Source organism: Rhamphochromis sp. 'chilingali' (assembly GCF_963969265.1).
Source record: "Rhamphochromis sp. 'chilingali' genome assembly, chromosome: 16".
Lineage (NCBI taxonomy): Eukaryota > Metazoa > Chordata > Actinopteri > Cichliformes > Cichlidae > Rhamphochromis > Rhamphochromis sp. 'chilingali'.
In genome coordinates this window covers 12,536,877-12,558,100 of record NC_137943.1, presented here as the reverse complement: position 1 = coordinate 12,558,100, position 21,224 = coordinate 12,536,877, and the positions used below count along the sequence as shown (strand labels likewise).

The 21,224-nt window shown below is 42.7% G+C and overlaps 2 protein-coding genes across 3 annotated transcripts; one reads left to right on the top strand and one right to left on the bottom strand.

The window, feature by feature from the left end:
* Window positions 1-504: 504 nt before the first annotated feature.
* On the top strand, window positions 505-11,680 carry LOC308412764 (occludin-like). Its single transcript, XM_080907325.1, has 9 exons — window positions 505-718; window positions 1,596-2,172; window positions 2,788-2,982; window positions 3,157-3,318; window positions 7,243-7,397; window positions 7,623-7,880; window positions 8,541-8,712; window positions 8,854-8,895; window positions 10,241-11,680. Exons 2-9 carry the CDS (start codon window positions 1,624-1,626, stop codon window positions 10,340-10,342), a joined length of 1,635 nt encoding a protein of 544 aa, XP_080763451.1. The 5' UTR covers window positions 505-718; window positions 1,596-1,623; the 3' UTR covers window positions 10,343-11,680.
* On the bottom strand, window positions 10,841-19,281 carry nr2f6a (nuclear receptor subfamily 2, group F, member 6a). 2 transcript variants are annotated; one of them, XM_080907326.1, is made up of 6 exons: window positions 18,389-19,281; window positions 17,289-18,072; window positions 15,901-15,995; window positions 14,221-14,555; window positions 13,802-14,048; window positions 10,841-13,162 (listed from the first exon to the last, which is right to left on the bottom strand). In XM_080907326.1, the coding sequence occupies exons 2-6, from the start codon at window positions 17,555-17,557 to the stop codon at window positions 12,888-12,890; spliced, it is 1,221 nt and encodes a 406-aa protein (XP_080763452.1). In that variant the 5' UTR covers window positions 17,558-18,072; window positions 18,389-19,281; the 3' UTR covers window positions 10,841-12,887. The 2 variants fall into 2 exon arrangements, with proteins under 2 accessions (XP_080763452.1, XP_080763453.1); XM_080907327.1 differs by having other exon boundaries at window positions 14,221-14,552.
* Window positions 19,282-21,224: the final 1,943 nt, after the last annotated feature.

Sequence of the window (21,224 nt, the reverse complement as noted above, 5' to 3'; positions counted from 1 at the left end):
GGTAGGCAGTAAGGTAGTAAATCAAGACTCATCAAACCAGGCAGTATTTTTCCAGTCTTCTTTTGTCCAGTATTGGTGAGCTTGTGTGAATTGTAGCATCAGTTTCCTGTTTTTAGCTGACAGCAATGGCACCCGGTGTGGTCTTCTGCTGCTGTAACCAATCACCTTCAAGGTTTTGAAGGTCTGAAATACTTAGACCAGCCTGTCTGGGAAAAGCAGTTATGCACTTATTGTTATGATTTTGTAGTTAAGTATCACTCTGCATTGTATAAAGTATGAATCATAGATCACATGAATTGTACTTTTACAATTATATTAGAATTTATCAAAAGATTTGTCAAAAAGGTTTCGGTCTAATGCGTGGACTGGGCTGAATATCAGTAGGTTATACTTAGGTTGGAGGTTGTAAACTGCAATTTGAATGTAGCAGGAGCCTGGGTATAAACTGTCACGAGCACGTGGGTGAAGCAGGTCGTTAGCGGGTGAACGGTGCCCCTGCTGAGACGCTCGGTAGCTCCGGAGAGTGTGGGTGAAGCTTTCGAAACTTTCATTGTTTTGTTAGGAGAAACTATCCATCCAGTAAAATAAAGGCGAAGTTAACGATCGTTGATGGGATATAAAGCGGACGGTGTGGTGGTGGCCAGGAGTCATGAACGACGCGGTTTAAGCAGCTGAACCTGGATCGGTGTAAAGTTTATGAGTTTTTCACGGCGCTTGGGTAAGTTGCGTAACTCATATGTCCTTGTTGATTCCTCTCTGAAGTTTTTTACATTTAAAGATAATTTTTTAAATTATTATTGACCGTCTAACCTCGCTGATGATGCTGATTGATTAAAAGAAAACCTCCGAGCATTAACAAATGAGTTTAAAATATTTTACGACCAAGTAAAATGCTCATATTTTAAACACGTTATGACAGTGGACAGAAGTGTTTTTTTCTGGGCTGAAGTGGAATGAGCCTCTTTTAATGTAGAGATGTTCAGTTATGTACAATTAGCACACAGTTGCAGTAACAGAGGAGTACACGAGTTCGTTATTTCACGGGTTTAAATCAAACAGAAAAAGTTAAATTTGGGGGGTTTAAGTTGTATCTTCACCCCTCCCTAAGTGGTGCTGACAATCAGCAGGTGCTCACAGGTAACATGCAGAACAGGGGCTATGTCTGTGGCTCTCCACTGCTGAAAACACCACGCATGGCTGCTCACCTCTTATCTGCTGTGTGTCTGAATAATTGAAGCGTGCTGGGTTTGAGCTCATTGGAGTGATGAAGTGTGGGTCAGCTACACTAGAAAGGGTTCAGGGACGGGCTGAGGTGAGCTGAAAAAGGTGCTTATAACTAAAACGTAGCTACACTTAATTAGGGCTTAAAGGGACAGGGAAAATGCGTTGGAAGTGAATTCATCTTTTAGATTTTGAAAGTCATTTTGCTCATCAAAACATCCCACTGAAGAATTTACACTATAAAAAATTGAATTAAAAATACTTAGCGTAATAAAATCTCCTATTAAATGCATTATGTTATAGTGCTGATATCTATATAGGCTCAAGTCATTTACCCTTGCATTAATTCTGTCTCATTTTCACCCCTCTTCCAGGTGAAATTGGAGCATTATCCAGTAAACCATGTATGAGCCTCGGTACTATGATAGCCCCCCTGTGTACAGCCCACCCTACAGCACTACCTCCCACAGCTTGTATCCCCCAAGGAGTGTCCAATCCCCTCGAAGCCAGAATGCCCCCTATACCTACGATGTCCCACCAGAGTCTTACTACATGGAGGGGAAGCCTCAACACTTCTACCGCTGGTTCTCACCTCCTGGTTTTGTCAAGACCTTCCAAGGAGCCACGGTGCTCATGTGTTTCCTCATCTTCGCCTTAGTAGCGTCAACTTTGGTGTGGGACATGAACAGATTTGGGTATGGGGGATATGGTGTTGTTGATGCTGGAAGTGTTGGAGGGTTGGGGTCAGGATATTATGGAGGTAGCTACGGCTATGGCGGCTCCTACATGACGCCTCAGTCTGCCAAGGCAGCGATGATTTCCATGGGTGCCATCAACTTCCTGGTGTCACTGGGGTTCTTGGTGGCGAGTTTCTCACGGTCACGGAGCATACGGACATGCAGGTTTTACCTCACTGTGTTCATCTGTGATATCATCTTAGCTGTCCTTCAGGTGAGTCTGTCTCACCCAACAAACAAAGCAAGTCACAAATATATTCAGTTGTTCATTTTCATCAAATCCCTTCGATCAGCACTCATCACCCATCCATTCATCCATCCATCCATTCATTCTTCTTCTGCTTTTCAAAAGCAGTTGTCCTAACAGGATACACCCTGGACAGGTCACCAGTCTATCGCAGGGACAGCATATGAGAAACAGACAACCATTTAATTGACTTGCACACCTTCGGCTAGATTAAAATCACCAGCTAACCTAACATGCTGCATATCTTTGAATAGTAGGAAGAAGCCAGAGTAGCCAAAGAGAACCCGCACAGATACAGGATAACATGCTGACTCCATGCAGAAGGACCCCACTCAGAGGAGGAACACAGTACAGTGGTTCTGTGTTCTCTGTGGGCTGATCAGTGGGATCCTCTTCTGATCAGTCAGTTTTGACCTGAAACTGAATTGCAGCCTTTTGTGTTCAGAAATGATGCTAAATTAAACGTTTGAGCCAACTTTTTAGTGTAAGTAGAAACTACATGAGACTTCTGTGTTTTTAATCTGTGGCATTGGCAAATCACTTATTTATTATGATTAAATTTGCTTTCGGTTTGTCGTCTAGGGCATCATTGACATCATCTTTGTTATTGGTGTGAACCCGATGTCTCAGAGCTCGCAGAGCATGCTGTACAACCCCATGCTCATGATGTGTCAGAACATCCAGGGCAGCCCTAGCCTCAGTGGCAGCGTGGGGGCCGGGGGGTTTCCTCTGTTCAATCAATACCTGCAACACTACTGCTACATGGACCCCGAGGAGGTTAGCAGGATCTCTATCTATCTATCTATCTATCTATCTATCTATCTATCTATCTATCTATCTATCTATCTATCTATCTATCTATCTATCTATCTATCTATCTATCTATCTATCTATCATCTATCCATCCATCCATCCATCCATCCATCCATCCAAAGTTCACTCTTTCCTCAGGCAGTGGCGTTTGTGTTGGGTCTTCTGGTGGTGGTGGCTTTATCGTTTTCTGCTTACTTCGCCTACAAAACCCGCAGCAAGATTTGGCGCCATGGAAAAGCTAACATCCATTGGGATGAGGCCGTGGCCAGGCCATCGGAGGGGCAGGATATACAGGACTGGGTGAGTAAAGTCTCATTATAATTTTTGAAACAGCATATAAATGGGGAACTGATGTTTATCAGCTGAGGATAAAAAAAAGTGAATTAACAAAAAGATGTTGACTTATTTTTGTATAACTTCATTTTTTACAGTGACATCACTTCCTAAACAGTCACAATTGCTTTTTTTCAGATACCAGCACCAATGAATTCCCAGCATTTATATAAACAATCTGTTGAGGTTTTCATGCATTGACAGTGAAAAATGAGTGTCACAAAGTCACAATACCTGTCGATGTTGAATCAAAGACTACTGGTGTTTATCCTTGACACTCCCAGGTTTCACTCTGACTGATGATTAACCAGACTAGTGATAACAGGCACATAGAAACCATTTAACAATGACAGTCAGACAGCATTACAAGGTCCAGGTTTTAGCTTTTAGTGACATGAAACTGATCAGGAAGCTCATAAAGTAACTCACTTTATGGTTAAGAGCCAGGTTTTAAGTTTCACTTTGCACACAGTCTCAGACCGATTCATTTAGAACCAGAAGAATTTGTGGTAAACATATTTTTTTAACTAGTTGTCCCTAAATAAAATTAAGTTGTTTTGTTCCAAACCTCACAGATTTACAACATATGACATAATATATTACACCATACAGCAACAAAGACGGCAATAAATGAACCTCACGTAGCAAAGGTGTCGGCACCTCGTTCAGTAATTTTTTAATTGATATTATTCTCCACATAATCAGCCAAAACCCACAGAAACCAGTACAATATCCATCTAAAGAAATGACCCTGAACAGCAGGTTGACTTCTTAGATTTTATCAATGGGATAAGATATGTGCTTTGCTGTGAATATGATGCAGATTACAAACATTATTTCTATGTTGTTTCTGTCACATTTATTTTTGTTTAAATTTACATTACATAAATTATGACTTAGAAACCAAAAAATCTACTTAAAGCTGAGACAGATAAAAGAGACAGACAGAAATAGAAGCTCTTGACTAACATGCAGCACCACTTTGTTCCATCGGTCAAGATTTTACCCACAGAAAAAACATGTGCTTGAACTATAGTACCAATTTGTACACATTTAATGGTTTTTCATTATTTTCATACATGACAGTATAGTAGAACAGTCCTGAAGACATCAAAAAATTTAAATAACACAATTACAGTTTACAGTCGTGGTAATTTGGGGCTTTTAATTGACACTCACTCTCACAAACATTTGATTAAATGTCCCTCAGCAAGTTGCCCATCAGCCTGTATGGGAATTAGAGAAAATCCAAAATAAATTCAAACTCGTGCACCCACTTCTTGTTGTTTCTTTTTAAAGCCATTAAAGATGAATGCTGTATAATTATTTCACCATGCAAAAAGGACAGTTCAAAAAAATAGCCCCAAATTACCATAACGTTCAAGCCCGTGATGAGAGCATGTAAACTTCTGACCTTTACTGAATGTGCGGAGCAAAAAATGTGAACAAAGCATTCCTCAAATAACCTCCTTTGCTTTGATAACAGGTTTGAGCGCTGTTCATTCTGACAAGCGACTTCCTTAAGTTATCATAAAAATTGTTTCCAGCAGTCTTGCAGGAGCTGCCAGCTGCGATAAGCATTTCTTGACTGATTTCCTCCCTCTGCATCCCAACCATGATGGGTTTAGGTAAGGCTGTTGGAATGACCATGCCATCTGATGCACAACTCCATCACTTTGCCACTTGGTCTGCTACAAAGCTCACAGAACGTTGAGGTGCAATTTGGCTCATTGTCATGTCACTAATAAACATCCTCCACAGCACGTTTATTAATGGGAACATACTACACATACTGTCCAATCTGCCTTCTTTGCATTTCTCAGAGATGCAGGTATGCTTCATCTCAGATTATGACCTCAGCAAGGATGTGGGGTTTGAGGAATTTAAAGAATTAGTTCTTTTGTGGTTTTATTGACGCATGTGTCAATGAGAGGAAAAGAAAAATTGGTTTGAGAGCTTTTCTCAGAGAGCATCAGCGGTCCAGCATTTACCAGCTATTCCTGCTGCTTTGACGCTATGTGCTCTTTTTATTTCGCAGTAGCCTGATGCGATGTTTAGCAGCAATTAATCCATTAAAGTAGCCATGTGACATGAACGTATCAGGCCCACCGTGACTCATTAGGGCAAGGGAAGCAACAAATTCAGTAAGTTCAGTGAAGTCTTGGCCTACATTCTTCCTATCAGCGCAAAGCATGTACCAAGTTGCTTCATCAAGAGGCAGGCCCTATTCTGGGGCACTCTTGTTTCGCACTGAAGATGCTTGCCTTGCAGGGAGGCATATATAATGTATGTGGCATGTATAATGAATAAAAAGGGTTGAGTTGCCTCTGTGTTGCTGTGTGAATCCCTACAGAGTGTGGTGGCACTAAATGATTCAGTCTGTGAAGGGGCTGCTACACACTGCTGCAGATTAGACTCCTGGCTAAGACGTAATTTCCCCCGGTTTTGTGCTACATGACTGGAAAAGGGAGATAATTGAGGGAATATAGGAAAAGTAGATTAAAAGAAAATGCGTTATGATATCTGAAAACTGTGCATTGCTTATGTTGAATTAAAAAAAAAAACGTAATTAATGGGGCTTTTTTTTATCAGCATCAGGAGTTACCCCAGAGTCGAACAGATGACAAGACCTCCTCCAAAGGAAAAATATCTCAAGGTTACAGAGAGATTTTATTGTGATGAGCGTTTACATAATGTCGCAGATTCTATGGCTTACAAATTACCATAATAGTGAGTCAAAGCAATCATTAAAAACAGCTTTCCTGGGTAAATTTCTAAATTCTAATAGTTGGCAGCCCTTTATAGACAGCACAATCATTTAATTAGAAATATCTGCAGATTTAGGTAGTAATCAGAACCATTACTAATAATAATCCCGATGTCTGGATTTAACAATAACAGCTGAATGTGCACCTGTCTGCCGCAGTGGATCAAATTCCTTGTAGCTTTCCTCTAGGTGCTCCCCACCCACACACCCCCACACCCTCACATGGGGGATTGACTTGCAACCCTGACATTCATAAGATCTATTTCACTGACTGCATTTTTCAAACATCAGCTCGCTAGACCTTTATCCTGTGTGACTGCACCCTGTTACAGAAATAGGTCAGACAAGCCTTCATTAATGATGCATATGACAGTGGATCAAATGAGGCGTAATGCAGTTCCAGTGTCTGATATTCTCCGTACCCTATAAGGATGTTTTCTTTTGACAGTGGTTGCAGCATCTGTTACACTGTAGGTGTTAAAATATCTGTCTGATAAACACATGCGACTCTTCGCCGCAGTCTCAGCCTTTTCAGCGCGCTGCTGATGATATTGATGTTCACACGCTCTCACACTGTTAACGCTCTGGTGGAATGCATCTCACATCAGATGGAACCGGGAAATTGTATTGTGCGCGTGTGTCCTTCGAATGAATCGCCTCTGTTAGCTGCTGAAAGAAATGAAGAGATTATTTTAGGTGAGGGGGAGCTCATCCTGAAAACCTGGAGGAGTGCTTCTCTCTCTTTAATGGCTGAATGGATATGAGAGCTGTCACACAGTCATGCTGAGGCCAAGGCTAGCGTTTGTGTCTGCCCTTGTATCAGTCTGGCTACATGTGAACGCGTCTGGCAGGGACATGCCGACTTTCAGCCAAGTGTTTCTGAGCAGTTTGGAGAACCCTCCAGTTCTGCACTTCTCCACTTAGGCGACAGAGTCAGTCGAAGGATTTCTTTCCGGCTTAAAAAAATACATCTCACAACTCTGGAGGATTATATTATTTATATCATCGTGTTAAATATGGCGTTATCTCAGAAAACACCAAGATAAAGACTTCAGGTAATTCAAACCAGAGGTCCTGGAAGTAAATAAGGAGATTATGATTTGACGGTCCGGATGTTGTCTTAGGTGAATCATGTTGGAGAAGTGCGCAGCACCCAGCAGGCACCGACTGTTGTTGTGTCAGAGAGAGCAGCGCCAGACCTGAGGGCGGAGAACAGCGCGGTCTCCTACGGCAATGGAGCAGTCAGCATCCACAGTGAGGGAAATTACAAAACCAACAGGTGGGTGATGTTTGCAGCAAATGAGTCTGTGACGCACAGATTCTCCAGTGTGGCCTGTGTTCAAATAATAGGTCACATTACAAAAACACACACACACGTTTGGCTTCAAATCCAAACAAGTATGAAGTACAAAAAGCAAAAAGAGACACATTTTTGTCACAGTGTCAAACACATAAGTTATGTTTCCCTGTTCCTGATCTTCAGTTAAGTCTTGATTTTCCACAGTTTCTCTGCAAACAAGAGCAAGACACATGGTGCTGAGCCTTTGTACCAAAACTGCAGGGCCAAAGTTTGTCCCAGCAGCTCTTCAGATGAGAGTGACAGCATCAGGCCTCCACTTTATTACGTGAAGAAGGAACGGAAAAAGGACAGAGAGCCAATGCCTGCTGCTCAGGTGATGATCGAGTCGCAGTATGAAACTGGTTACACCACAGGAGACACCGGCAACGGGCTGGACCGGGACCACACAGATTACCTCTACAGGTATGTCCTGAGGTTGCTGCAACCTCAGAGAGTTCAGTGTGTGAGAAAGTATTTACTCAAAGCAAAAGAAGCTTCAGTGGTGTTCAGAGTAGTTTAAATAATAAATACAAAATATAGTCTTGAACCTGAAATCATAAAAACTACACGTCTCTTTATTTAACAAGAAAAATGTGTTTTTACTCATATAATGTTAAAAATATGCATTACATCTAAATGAAGAGTCTACGTGCTGGTTTAGATGCATTTCCTTCCTTTTAACAGTCTCTTAATTTTTTTTTATGAAGGAATAGAATTAAATAAAAAAAATGCTGAATATCACTGTAGATGTTGACTAAGCAAGAAAAATTAGCACTGGTATCAGTTTTTAAAAATCCCCTTTGGTTATACCCACGATTAAGTAAAGATCATACCCTGAGGAGGAACAATTATCTAATCAGTCACATCTTTAATAAAGAAATGACACAGTATTTATAATATTTTAGAGTAAAATACAGCAATATCAGAAAGAAGTGGTCAGGATCACAGTTGCCTCTAAGGGAGTTCAGCTAATTTAATACTGGTGGAGATACTAATGAAAAGCTCCCCTTTGTATCTGCCATTGCCCCAATAACAATTTTAATGTAACAATGATTTCATGTCTTGGTATTAACGCTGTTCCAGGCTGTACCCAGAGATAACTTCAGATGAGCAGCGCAGAAGATACAAGAAGGATTTTGACTCAGATCTGTCGCGCTATAAGATCCTCTGCAGCGAGCTGGATGACATCAGCGACAAGATGCACAAGCTGAGCCGAGAGTTGGACGCACTGGAAGAAGACTCCATGAAGTACCAGGTAGAGAAAAACAGGAATAAGGTGCACAGAGTGGAAAAGCCAGGAGAATATATCAGCCAGTCATGGTTGTGGCTTTTGTATTTAAGTATTTGACATTTCCCAGCATAAAGTCAGCAAAACCTTTCTTTTTTCTTTTTTTAGGGTGTGGCAGATGAGTATAACCAACTGAAATGCCTTAAAAGTGTGAGTATAAGAAGATCTGTGATGTCATAATGTAAAGTTTGCAGTTTCTTCACTTTAGAGAGAAACTGAGTAAATTAAACATACACTAACCTAAAATCATAGATTGAATATGAAAGATGGATATGCCTGCTGCGTCATCACTCATTGGTTAAATTAAAGATCAGTTGTGAAGCGTCAAACCGAACATTTCTTCCAACGTCATCTTAGCGTTTTGAAATCAACGCAGCTGGTGAAAAAGTGGGACACTGCATGCTAGTCGGCTAATGACTTGTTTATCATAAGTTGTTGCTCCTTCTTTCTAACTCTGCTGAGGACCATTTCTTTAAAATGACCTTTGTTTTATAATCAGTAGGGCTTGAAGCTGGTGATTAAGCCCATAAACTTTTCTGATGTCTTGCAGTAAGGGAGCTGAGGGGTATTTTCTAAATTTTTTTCAGTGGTCACGCAAACAGAAAAAATGCAGGATTAGAGTCACCAGGGAAATCAATAAAAACAAAATTGGCAAGACTTTTTCACCATCTTTGCTTGTCTGAAATCTTCCCACATGCCATTTCATCGTTCTCTGATTTAACAGCCCAATTTGGGGGCTTTGGGGGGACCATGTTACATCCCCAAATAGGCCTAGATGTAAGGGGAATTACATAATACTAGATGGGGAAACATGAGGAGGCTGTTTGGGTCGGTTTGAAAAGATTTATTGTCAGGTTGTGAATAAAAGGAAGCAGAAGTTCATTATAGGAAGAGACAAAACCAACACAGCAACCAAAATGAAATAAAACCCATTGACTGATGAAGCTACTCAACAGAAAAGCAGACCTACTGCTCGACTCCCTAGCAACCAAAGATAAACAAGAGAAAAAGGGGAATATGAGAAGAATATGGCAACTCTCCCCTACAAGCTCCCTGTGGTCACAATAAATCAGTCGGGTTTAACAAGCAAAAACCAGCTAGGCACATAAGAAACCTACAAAAAAGTAAAAATAAAAACTAGCTAAGCTAAGGAAAGGCAACTTTAGTCAACTTCTATAGTCCCTGGAGAGCATGCAGTGGCTGCAGGACTCATACCAGCACCAGTGACATGAAAAGCAGGAACATCAGGAACTAGCAGTAGGGGAGGGTGGAACCCAGAGAAGGACCTGAAAGCAGAATGTGGCCATCTATATACTTTTTAATCTCTTTAAGGGGAGCTATGACATGTTTTCATATATTAGACAAATGCAGTTAGCTTTTTTACAGTCCAGATTATAAGATAAACTAGCTATCTCATTCCTGCACTGTAACACTACTACAATTGACAATATTGAGTTTGTTAAATATACACTTGTTTAAATTTTGTTTTTTCTAGACGCCTGAGTATCAAGCAAAGAAGAAGCAGAGTAAGGAACTTCGGCAAAAACTTTTCCACATCAAACGTCTGGTGAAAATCTACGACCAAGGTTTCTGCTAGTGTACATTATTCATCTGTCCAGAAAGGTGTGCTGACAAGAATTCATCCAGCATTTACTGACTTTTCCTTCACTGGCTGCACAGAACTTCCCAGCTAGTGTCACTAATACTGGTCCTACAGCCAGTGAACCTCATTTCTGTTTTTGACATCAATGTTCATGAAGCTGTAAGCATACAGCAACTCTGTGTGTGGTTTTAAACTGCATAGGAACACGGCGCTGTCATACGTCTGTCACGATGTCTGTCATATTTAAGCATGAGATTTCAATTTCAGTTGTAATTTAATTTAAATATATGACAAACTATGTAAGAATACGCTGGAAGACGAGCGTAATGTAAATAAAGAAGCAAGTGAAACTCCTGTTTTTGTCATACAAAACTACTTTCAACAGCAAACTTGCAGTACATGTTGCAGTGTTTATTTGGCATTTTTCATACAGATGAAATTACAACACATTATTCAAGAAGTTAAAAAAAAAACATAACAAAAGACACATCGTCATCGTTTGATTCTTTTAATAGCGTTGCCATACACATGAAATTTTAAATCTTAAGAACTCAGTAACACAAAGATAAGAAAACATTAACAATATTGTTCCCCTGCCTCTACGGCGTGGTTGTGTGAATTGTAGACTGAGGGAAGAATATGCAAAGAACTTCCAAAATGGCCCAGCAGCAAATCAAGAAGCAGGAGTTGCACCCTTCCTCTCTGGTTTCTTAAATTGCTAACTGCTGAATCGTGCTGAGTTTGGAGTGCGTTTTTCATCATTTCCTTAAAAATACCTAAAATAGTCCTGATTTTGTAAACCCGCCTCTTGAAATACCCATGTGAGGTAAATTCATGTGGACCGGGGAATCCCATCTTCTTCTAACCCGACAGACCGTATAATCTTTTGGCATTGAATATCCTGCAAGCGCAGTCTTTTCACCAGATCCTCATCAATTACAACATCATTCACAAACAGCAGAGACACACTCAAGATGCTAAGAGATGAGAGCATGAACAGCTCTACGTCGTATTAGTTGTAATGGCATTCAGCTTCTTTCTTGACATCTCAACAGATGACAGAGGTATTTTCATGTAAATACAGGTAGGAAAAAAAAAGAAGAAACATTTAGGAGCTACCATTGAAGGCAAATACTTTAATGTTTAAATGAAACTTTAATTACATAAAATAAAACAGTATCAACTTAGCAGAGATCCAAAATAACAGTTGAACATGCAGAAAAGACAAAAGCCGGGCTCAATATATATATGTACATATTTCAATACAGTTTTCGGGAGATCGTGATCTCCAGAAGCGTAAACTGGAATTTAACTGGTAGTGTCGATTATTTACTCTTAGAGCTGTTTTTGTCAAGCTAATTCTTGTTGTTTTAGAATCGTTTCAAACAGCTAAACTCAAGTAGGATTTAGACGTCAGCCTGCCGTTTCTCAGTGCATATGTGAAAAAAGAAAACAAATATATATTTATATATATGTATATATAATAACAATGATGTTTGATCAAAATAACGCTGAACATTCAGCGAGTCAAAACGACTGAAAATCAATTTGGGGGATCTAAGACTCGTGTTACACAGGTGTCTCAAATTTGTACTGAAAAACAAGGCAGTTGTCAAAAAGAAGGCGGTTTCTGGTGAACAAAATTTACAGAGGTTTGTGTTTAGGAAATATCAGACTAAAGCATTCTGATGTCTAGTGAGGTATTAGTCCGCTCTCATCTTACTATGCCTTTTTTTTAATCTTCTTCAACTACACCACCAGTGAGCCCTGTGGATGAATTTAAATGCGCTGTTTACTCGATGGTCAGGCAGTCACAAGTCGGTTCATCTCGTTTTCTGGGTGTGAGGACCATCTCGTAGGATGATATGATAGACTTTGGTGAATTTTCCTTGGTTTTATCTCCTTTCTGCTCCTTTTCAGGAGCTCCTTAGTGTCTTCCTCGTTGTTGAGGTAAGAGTTTCCCTTCAACAGTGAGGCGCACAGATCGATCCATAATAGTGATACTTCATCATCCTGTTGTCAGTTATTTGGTTAAAAAGGTCATTGTATCACAAATGGCGAGCCATGGAAAATGAGCCTGGTGTGGGAAACACTGCTCCTCCGATGTTTGTTGGCAGGACAGTTTTGTTCTCTAAATGTATTTCTAGTGGGGTGCTGCTGCCCTCTACATGAAACTGCAGAGTCTTTAGTCACTATGACATGTGGGTGGTGACATGACTGGCTGTGGTGGCCATATCGGAGCCCAGCGTGAGGAGCTGGTCTCCGGCCTGGGACCTGGCACCAGAACGACAGCACTGGCAACAAGACAGCTCCAGCTTGGCACTGGCTATGCTATTCTTCTACTCTCTTCTTCTGGAGGCCCATGTGGAGTCTGAGGGCTCGTTCATGAGGGGGAATTGAGCGGTTACAGTACAGTGCATATGATGGCCAGCTGGCGCTGCAGTTTGATAACCACACAGATGGATAGTGATGAGTCAGGAGGTTTCCTGTGGGTCCTTGTCGTCACTATTACCAGACGGAGACCTCGTCTGTCAGGGAGCTACTGTCCTGGGACATACGGCCAGCTGATTGAGTTTCCGGAGAGCTGCATGTCCCGGATCAGCGTCTCAATGGGTGTCTTTCCTATCAGGCGCATGAAAAAGAGCTGGGAGATGAGGCTGGCAGGAACGGCACGCAGGGCGGGCAGGCGCAGGAGGAGGCGGCCGAAGCGCTGAGGCTGACTCGGGTACTGCATCCTCTCGTACTCTGTCAGAGCCACCTGAGCCTTCTCCTGCAGAGACTCCACGTGTACTGGGTCTGTTAGACCACAGGCATCTAAGAGGGAGGAGGGAGGAGGCAGTTACTTAATAGTGTGGGCAGGTTACATAAAGAGTCGTGATGAGCCTAGAGGAAGGATGAAATCCCAGCAAATAATGTAATAAAACCTCCCAGAGGGAAACACGTGAAACCAGAGTGCTTCATCTATGGATGCTCTCAGGCCAAAAAATGATTTATAAGCCTCACTTAAAAAAAGTTTTACTTTAAATAATGATCGCTTTTAGAGGTGACAGTCGCTATAAACTATGTCTTTAAGGCAGACACTTATGTAAGACTTAAGTCAGGAAAAGCTCAGGGCTCATGCTGATCAATGGTGCTGCTAATTACAAAGCACTTAAAACATTACTGCATTTTCAATGACAAGCCAGGAGATGGTGCCATAGGAGGTAAATTGTTCGATGAATGCCTTGGACTAAGTGGCTTGTTAGTCTTCCAGCAGTTCTTTGTGTTTTTTCTCCATGAAAGAAGAAGAAGGGTCTTTTTTACAAGATAAAGCTGTTGGATGTTTGCCAGGCACCATCTAACTGTGAGGATTTGTACCATTCTTTTGTTGATCTAGCTGTGCTAAATGACAGCAGGTGAAGTCAACAAGCAAGACGTTTTCTGCTCTTACTAGCCACTCGAATCACTAATCACCTGGCGAGAACAGCGCGATGGCCTTGAGACAGCTGTACTCAGCAGAGTCCACCTGTAGCCTGGTCAGCTTGTCCACCTGGTCCTGGAACACCCTCACCTGATCCATGAAGGACACCACGCGCTCCGCAGACATGGGCGAGGAGTGGAAACCAGCTGCAGCCAACAGGGGCGCCATGTGGAGCGGCAGGGCAGACTGCGCCGCGCTGAGGATGAACAGCTCGCTCCAGCTCAGTCTCAGCAGGGCCACCTGAGGATTTAGTAGTGTCTCAATCAGTGACACCCCCCCTCAACACTTTAATGTCTACTCAGTTCATTCTGCTTATCTTTTACAGTTCCTGCAATATAATCTGATAAAGAGGGAAGAGTCTTTCAAAGTCAAAACTGTATATGTGGCGTTTAATTAGAAATAATCCTCTAACCTGGTCGGACACAGGCAGCTCAGGGAAATAAGGGATGTTCCTCGCCCACTCCACTGTGCTGAAGAGTAACCGCGCAGCCAGTTCACAGATATTATCTATTCCCATAGCGTTATCAGGACCGGCCTGCTGGTTGTACTGGTGTCCGTAGCGACTGTTGGGGTAAGGCTCGGCTCTCAGGAGCTGGGAAATAAGTTCAGACACTGGCTGACCACCACCACCACTACCTCCATTGTTGTTGTTATAGAACTCGCCGCCTCCAAGGCCACTGGCGCCACCTATGGGTGTGATGGAGGGGCTGAGGCTCGGCTGAGGTGGGATGCGACCGCGTTGAACTGCTGTATTTTGGTTGGGGGACAAAGGGGAGGAGAGGAGAGGAAAGGAAAGGAAAGGAAAGGAAAGGGTTTGGAGAAGAAAAGGGCAGAATAGAAAATTGCAAAAGACAAGGGGAGGTGATGGAGGGGATTTGGTTGAGAAGACCAAAGAGAAGAAAAGTTAAAACTGAATTCAGCCAGCAGTGCATTTCTGATTACCAGGCCTGACTCAATTAGGAAGCTATTCTCTAGCATTGAAAGCATGCACAATCAAGCTCAGCTCAAAGCAGGGCAGAAACCAGTAGAGATCTCTCCATTTGGGGATATTAATTCCCGGTATGAGCATCTGCCCTTTTCAAGCGTCCTTGATCAATATGCCCAATTCACACATACAGTAGGAATGCGGCTCACTAGCTGACTCTGACCTCTGACCTCTCAGTCAAGGTAGTGGAGCAAAGGGAATCTCTCTCGTTTTCTATAGGGACTCATAATGTGTGTATTTAGCGTACTTTGTGATCTGTGATTGCAAGGAATAAACCAACTGAAGGGACACTGAGGGAGGATGTCTGTGCTTAGAATCTCCTAAATGTTGATGTCAGTTTTAAAAAGCCTAACAAATGTGTTTGTATACAACTATTTATTTATTTGTTTGTTGTTGTGTATCTGTCAGAGGGACATTTACTGATGGCCTCGCCTGATCCTCCACTTAGGGTGAAGTTCCCATATTGGATTCTTCTTGATTGAGCCAACAAGTCAGAGGATTTCTGTAGCTTCAACCAGAGGTTTAAGCCTCTGGGACGCAGGTGTCTTAGCCCTGTATCCCTCTCACTCACTGTTACGCAGGCACTAGATTAAGCCACTTAGTACATGGCATTGAGCTGACACGCATGGCTTGCTAAGCCATGATAGGACCTAGAGAACCATGTGTGGATTTCTCTGCACTACAGAGCACAGAAAAGGCAAGATCACACTAGCAGATAATTACTACTATACTTTAATGGGTTTTTATTCTTTATTTTAAAAAAGTATCTGACGGAAATAACGAGAAGACTCTGATGCTTAGTGCTGAATGTCACTTATTCCCCCTTTTTTATAGTGTAGTGGTTTACACATTTGCCTAACAAGCAGAAGATCCCCGGTTCTTTGGGGTTTACGTAGGGAAGGGTATCCAACATATAAATCAAATAAGCAGAGCTACCCACTGTGGCGACCCATTGTAAATACAAGAGCAGCTGAAAGTAGCCTCTTTTATTCATTCAGCTGAACTATTTCCACTATTGTGCAATTACAATCACAGCATTTGCCACAGTGTTTCTTATTCTTATAAAGTGAATGGATGGTAAAATAATTTGGGGAACAGGATAGTTACCTTCTTTGCGCATGCCAACACGGAAGCACTTCTTCAGGCGACAGTACTGGCACTGGTTCCTGTGGTGCTGGTCGATCTGACACTCTCTATTTGATCTGAGAATAAACCCGCCAAAAAAAGTCAATTAATGAATAATAAGTCATTAAATATTTGATTGTCTGGAAAAATGAAGTTGGCCTCATGTCATCGCAAACAATTCTGCAGCACATGCAGCAGAGCAGCATTACAGATGTGTAAAGTTAATAAACATTTGCCTCACATCACACCTCTTACACACTGTATTTACATGTATTAAAATACATCGACCACACTGTCCTGTAATACAGTTAATAACGGTCAGCTCTACTGCGGGCGTCAGTTTGTGTGACGTGTGATCAAAAGCGGCCAAACATGATGACAAATATAAGAACAAACCCCATACAGCGAGTGGAAAAGCTGCTCTGCTCTGATGTGCAGCCATTATCTTCCTCTCAAAAAGAACAAACAAAAAATCTGATGAGCATAAAAGCTGTTTGCAGATTAGTGTCAACAGCCTGATGCCAGCACTTCCTTTTAACAGAGCTACTCAACATTAATATTGCATTATGAAACTAGATTTTCCACGAGGCTGCGCACAACATGATGGCGCCCAGAGAGCTGATGGCTACATGGTTCAGTCATGTAGCTTAACTGTATGTAGCTGTGTGCTGTGCACAACAGACGCTTTCATTATTATTCAAGTAAAATTGGCTAAAATGTTATCATGGGCTAAATAAGTCAAATGAACAGCAAATAAATAAATAAATAATTGTAATTAATTAATGGATTCAGACAGTTTTTTGATCAGAAGTGAACAGAAATAATCTGAAGTGAGAATAGCTTGGCATGGCAAAGCATGCAAGCTGAAGAGCACGGAGAGTTTTTTAGATCGATTTAAAAAAATGAAAATAATCACTAGTTTCAAAATTGTAATGGCGATCTAGTGAACACATATAATAAATATTAGCTACAAATAATACCTGATTTGATTAGTAACGTTTCTGTTATTTTTGGGGAATAATTTAGTCAGAAAAAAAACAGATAATAGAGAAAATGTTCTTCCCACATGAAAGCAGTTTGTTTTGTGGCACTTAAAGTAGTACACCCAGTACAACAAGACAAAGAAATGCAGCGAGTCCTTACATTTAGGAAGTTTATATTTGTCAATAACAACTATTTTTTCAATATTTCATTTAGGCTACAATTTTTTTTTTTAAAGAAAAAAAAACCCACATGGGCGTATTTTTAACGATAACTAGTCTCATTTCCTCTTTCACCTTCCAGAATCCTGTATTAAGCGGGTTTCTCAACGCTGTGCGAGCTCAGCCCATCAATAAATCAAAAAATAACAATTACCCACAATGCCTCACCTGCAGGTGTAGCTGAGGTTGCGCCTGACGCTCCTCTTGAAGAAGCTCTTGCAGCCCTCGCAGGTGAACACTCCGTAGTGTTTCCCGCTGGATTTATCCCCGCACACCACGCAGTCCACCACGCAGGCCTTGTCATCTTCTCCGGCTTCCATGTCGCTGCCTCCCGCCTGGGGAGAACCGTCTTCCTCCTCCCCCCTCAGGTAGCCCTTGTCCCCCAGCCCGTTAGTGCCCCCATTGGGATCTCCCCAGCCCCCACTCACCATGGCCATCGCTTGGTTACCGAACCACCGCAGAGGAAAATGTGACAGGCAGCCAAGATTTCTGGTTGCTGTCAAGGTAACATAAATATCAAAAAGTCCAGACTGTGTGTGCGTGTGTTTTCCCCCACCTCTCCCTCTCTCAGTTGTTTATGAAGTCTCTGGGTTATTATACAAAAGAACAGAAAGAAAAACAATCCTTGGGGTTGATGGCAGATGTCAATGAGAGGGGGTTAAAAAAAAAGGAGGGGGCTTTAAGCCTTTGAGTAGAAGTGTGTTTGGCAGGAGAACGAAATAAAAACAAGAGCGATCAGTCTCCTCCCACTCCACTATGACCTGGAAACAGTCTCAGTGTGGCAACTTTTAGTTTTGCATGCATGTAGATTTCAGTGTCTTGTGTCTCCCGTGCTCTGTCTTTATCCAGCTCGTAGCCCTTGCCTGGTGTTTTCGTCCTCTTCTTCAGACCAGTTCCTGAGATGGTTAAGGGCAACGAGCACTGCCCAGGAAAATAGTCTCAGCCGAGGAACCTTACACAGGAAACACACATTAAGCGCACACCCTCCAAAATTAGAGCAAAACACAAAATCATTTGCAAGCAAACGGCACGAGGTGCAGAATCCCGTCTCGCGCTGCTCTGCATGCTCTTGTCCTCTCACACACGTACAGCCCTGTCTCTGTAGCAACAGTAATGGCTGAAAAAGGACCTCAGCATAGCTCGCCTCAGCACATGCCTGGAGACCATTTCACCGCCCCTCTTAAAGTACCCCTAACACTGAATTTGCCCTTGCTAGTAGCAGCTATTCTGTGTATGTAGAGTCCTTTGAGAGAAAATGTCAAGCTTACCTTAGAGCAAACAGTAATGTGGTGTCTGTGGCTCCCCTCGCTGAAAAAGAAATCCTCTCGTCGCTCTAGAGATCTTCCTGAGAAGGCAGGCAACTCTTCTCTCCCTGCTGTAATCCTCTCAGCAGCAGCAGTAGCATTGTGACCCGTGATGGAGACATTCCACACTGAGCAAACCAAGTTAATGTCCACGCAGCAGCTGCAACATTTTCAGGTGGTCACGGCGGTCCTCAGAGCGATGTTGGGGGCAGCTGCAAAAGCAGCAGCGGTGGCAGCAGACCTGGCGACGTGGACTGCCTGCACTCACTTCCAAAATACACACCAGCAGATCCCCGGCACAAGGAAGTGATCTCTCTTCCTTGCTTGTTGTAGCTTGTTGTAGCTTCAGTTGTGACACAAGCCTCTGTGCTTCCTGCTTCCACAGAGAAAACCCAGAAAAACAAGAGAGCGTACAAGAGGGTGTCCGTGTGCTCAGCCCTCCATAGTTCCTGCGGTCGCTCTCCAGGCGCCTGTGCAGCCTCCCTCCAGCCTTTTGTCAGTGCTTGTCCACCAAGAACTAATGACTTGCGGCCTAGCCCCTGTGTGCTGCTTTTCGCCTCTGTGTGTGTGTGAGAAGCTTTTCCCTATGGCTCAGGCGATCAGAAGGAGGGGGTTGCAGAGATGGGTGCTCCTCTCACCCCTCTGTCTCTCCCTCTCCGGCTTCACAGTCCACAAATCAGATTATGATTCAAGGAAATGGCTGAGCTCGACACACAGACTGAAATTCTCAGCATTTGCTTTTTTCCCCCCACCTTCTGTCTCTCTCTCTCCTCGACCCTCTTTCCTGTTGTCTGTTTTCCTCCAACGTATTTGTAAGTGTCTGTGTGTGTGTCTGTGTGTGTGTTTGAGAAAGAGAGATCAAGCAAAGCCGGAGAGAGAGAGAGAAGGAGGGAGGGGAGCAGGAGTGTATGCAGAGGGGGAGGGGGCTGTGTGTGTGTGTGTGCGCTCCCAGGGATTTGACACTGCTATTCAAGCCCTGTGGTTACCATGGTGCTGGCTGCCTTATATGGCCATTGGAGTCAAAGAGCAAAGAGAGTGGGCTGTGTAGGGCAGCGTGCGCACACAAACACACACACAGGAAGAATGTGGAGGATGTCTGTCTTCAGAGATGCAGAGAGCATGACCCCGAGGCCTCAAAAACCATCCCGACAAAACCAGATTACCCAGAAGCCCCACAACAAACACATGCAAGCCAATCTCCTGCTTCGCCTTTGTCTTTAAGAGCACCCTCAGATTCATGCTTTCATATCACAGTAAACTTTATTTTTTAAGAAGCCAAGCGAGGTAGCATCGAGGTGAACTTTAGTTCCCAGCGCAAAAGCGCACTGCGCCGTGAACGGTGCTCTTTGATCCCGCGTACATGCGAGCAGTTCTCCCGAGAACACTTTTATTGTGCTAGAAAATAGAGGTTACCATTTAATGTCACTGCTCATTTCTCAGAGGTCCTCTGTTTTCAGCGCTTTGTTGCTGCACACGGTGTTTTGTGTCGGAGGTTACCCCGAGAGGTCAAGCTGACTTTCACGCCCCTTGCCACGCTAAAAGCCCGGGGTCAGATTCCGATAAAAGGGTTGGAGAGGAGGGACGACAACCTCGGATAAGAGCTTCAAGAGATAAGTGATGAATCTGCTTGTAAACTGCGCAGCTTCATGGGGGTCGCAGTCGAAGATATGGATAGATGAAAGTGCCCTGAGAGATCCCATTATATGCAACTTGTCTTATCTAGAGATTGTGAAGGTATCTCCCCCCCAACCCCACCCTACTGACAAGCAGCTGGTTAGCCCCACCCCCATCTGCACTTTTATTGCATTCCTAAATCTAAATCCAGCTTTACCGCTCTCCCCCTGCAGAACACTGTGTGTATTTGTGTGTGTGTGTGATAGAGAAGCATTGTCCTAACCATTGTGCAGCTAATGGGTCATCAGAGGTTTGTGTGGGAGAGAGTGTGTGTTAATTTGAATGAAAGTCCCTTTAATTAGGCCTCTGTGCCTGCTTATTGTCACTTCTTGTGTTGAGAAAGATTAGGCTTGTCAAATAAAAGGCTGCTTATAAAAGGAGTGTGTGTGGAGGGAGATGAGATACCCAGCAGGGCCGATAATCAATACTTTTTGTATCTGAAAAACAGTAAATTTAAAGAGTTCCCATTAATTGTCGTTAGATGTCAGAAGATTTTCAATTTGGCATTGCAGGTCAGAGGATGTATTACAGGTTGATTTACGCAATCAAAAGAATGTTAAAACCATTTTTTTCTGAGTGTTTTGTGTAGCTTTATCGCATTATAAATAATGCTGTCAGTAATATTTTAGAGCTCTTGTGGATTCAAACCCCTGGATTCTGAACTTTTTAGTTTTTTTCCCTTTTTTTGGCCTTTATTTTGAGAGGTTAGTACAGGGAACAGGCAGGAAACAGGGAGAGAGTGAGAGGGGGATCTGACACACAGGAAGTGGTCTGACCTGCACGCAAACTGAGGCTCCGGCAGTAGCCTTTGGCATTTGTGTCGCCTCCTCAACCGGCGGAGCTTTAACAGCACCCAACTGCCCTTCTTGTATGCCATTATCCATGCAGGTTCAGCATTAGCGCACCAGATTGCTGCCACTGACATGTTCTGTCTTCAAAACATGTCAATGGCATCTTCCTAAACTCTCAGTTTTAAAAATGTCAATAATAAAATTGTCATTTACAGAACCCGAATAGCATTTCGCACACAACAGGTGTGACATTTAAGATCACTTTTTGCAGAAAACAATGAGAATATTTTACATTCTCGTCACTTCAACGCCAGCGTGTCTGTCCGATTTAATGC

Coding starts and splice junctions, on each gene's coding strand:
- LOC308412764 (XM_080907325.1), top strand. CDS start 1,624: ATGTATGAGCCTCGGTACTATGATAGCCCCCCTGTGTACAGCCCACCC. Junction 2,173..2,787: donor TCATCTTAGCTGTCCTTCAG/GTGAGTCTGTCT, acceptor TTTGTCGTCTAG/GGCATCATTGACATCATCTT. Junction 8,713..8,853: donor AAGACTCCATGAAGTACCAG/GTAGAGAAAAAC, acceptor TTCTTTTTTTAG/GGTGTGGCAGATGAGTATAA.
- nr2f6a (XM_080907326.1), bottom strand. CDS start 17,557: ATGGCCATGGTGAGTGGGGGCTGGGGAGATCCCAATGGGGGCACTAAC. Junction 14,556..15,900: donor TGTTGGCATGCGCAAAGAAG/GTAACTATCCTG, acceptor ACCAAAATACAG/CAGTTCAACGCGGTCGCATC. Junction 13,163..13,801: donor CATCGCGCTGTTCTCGCCAG/GTGATTAGTGAT, acceptor CCTCCCTCTTAG/ATGCCTGTGGTCTAACAGAC.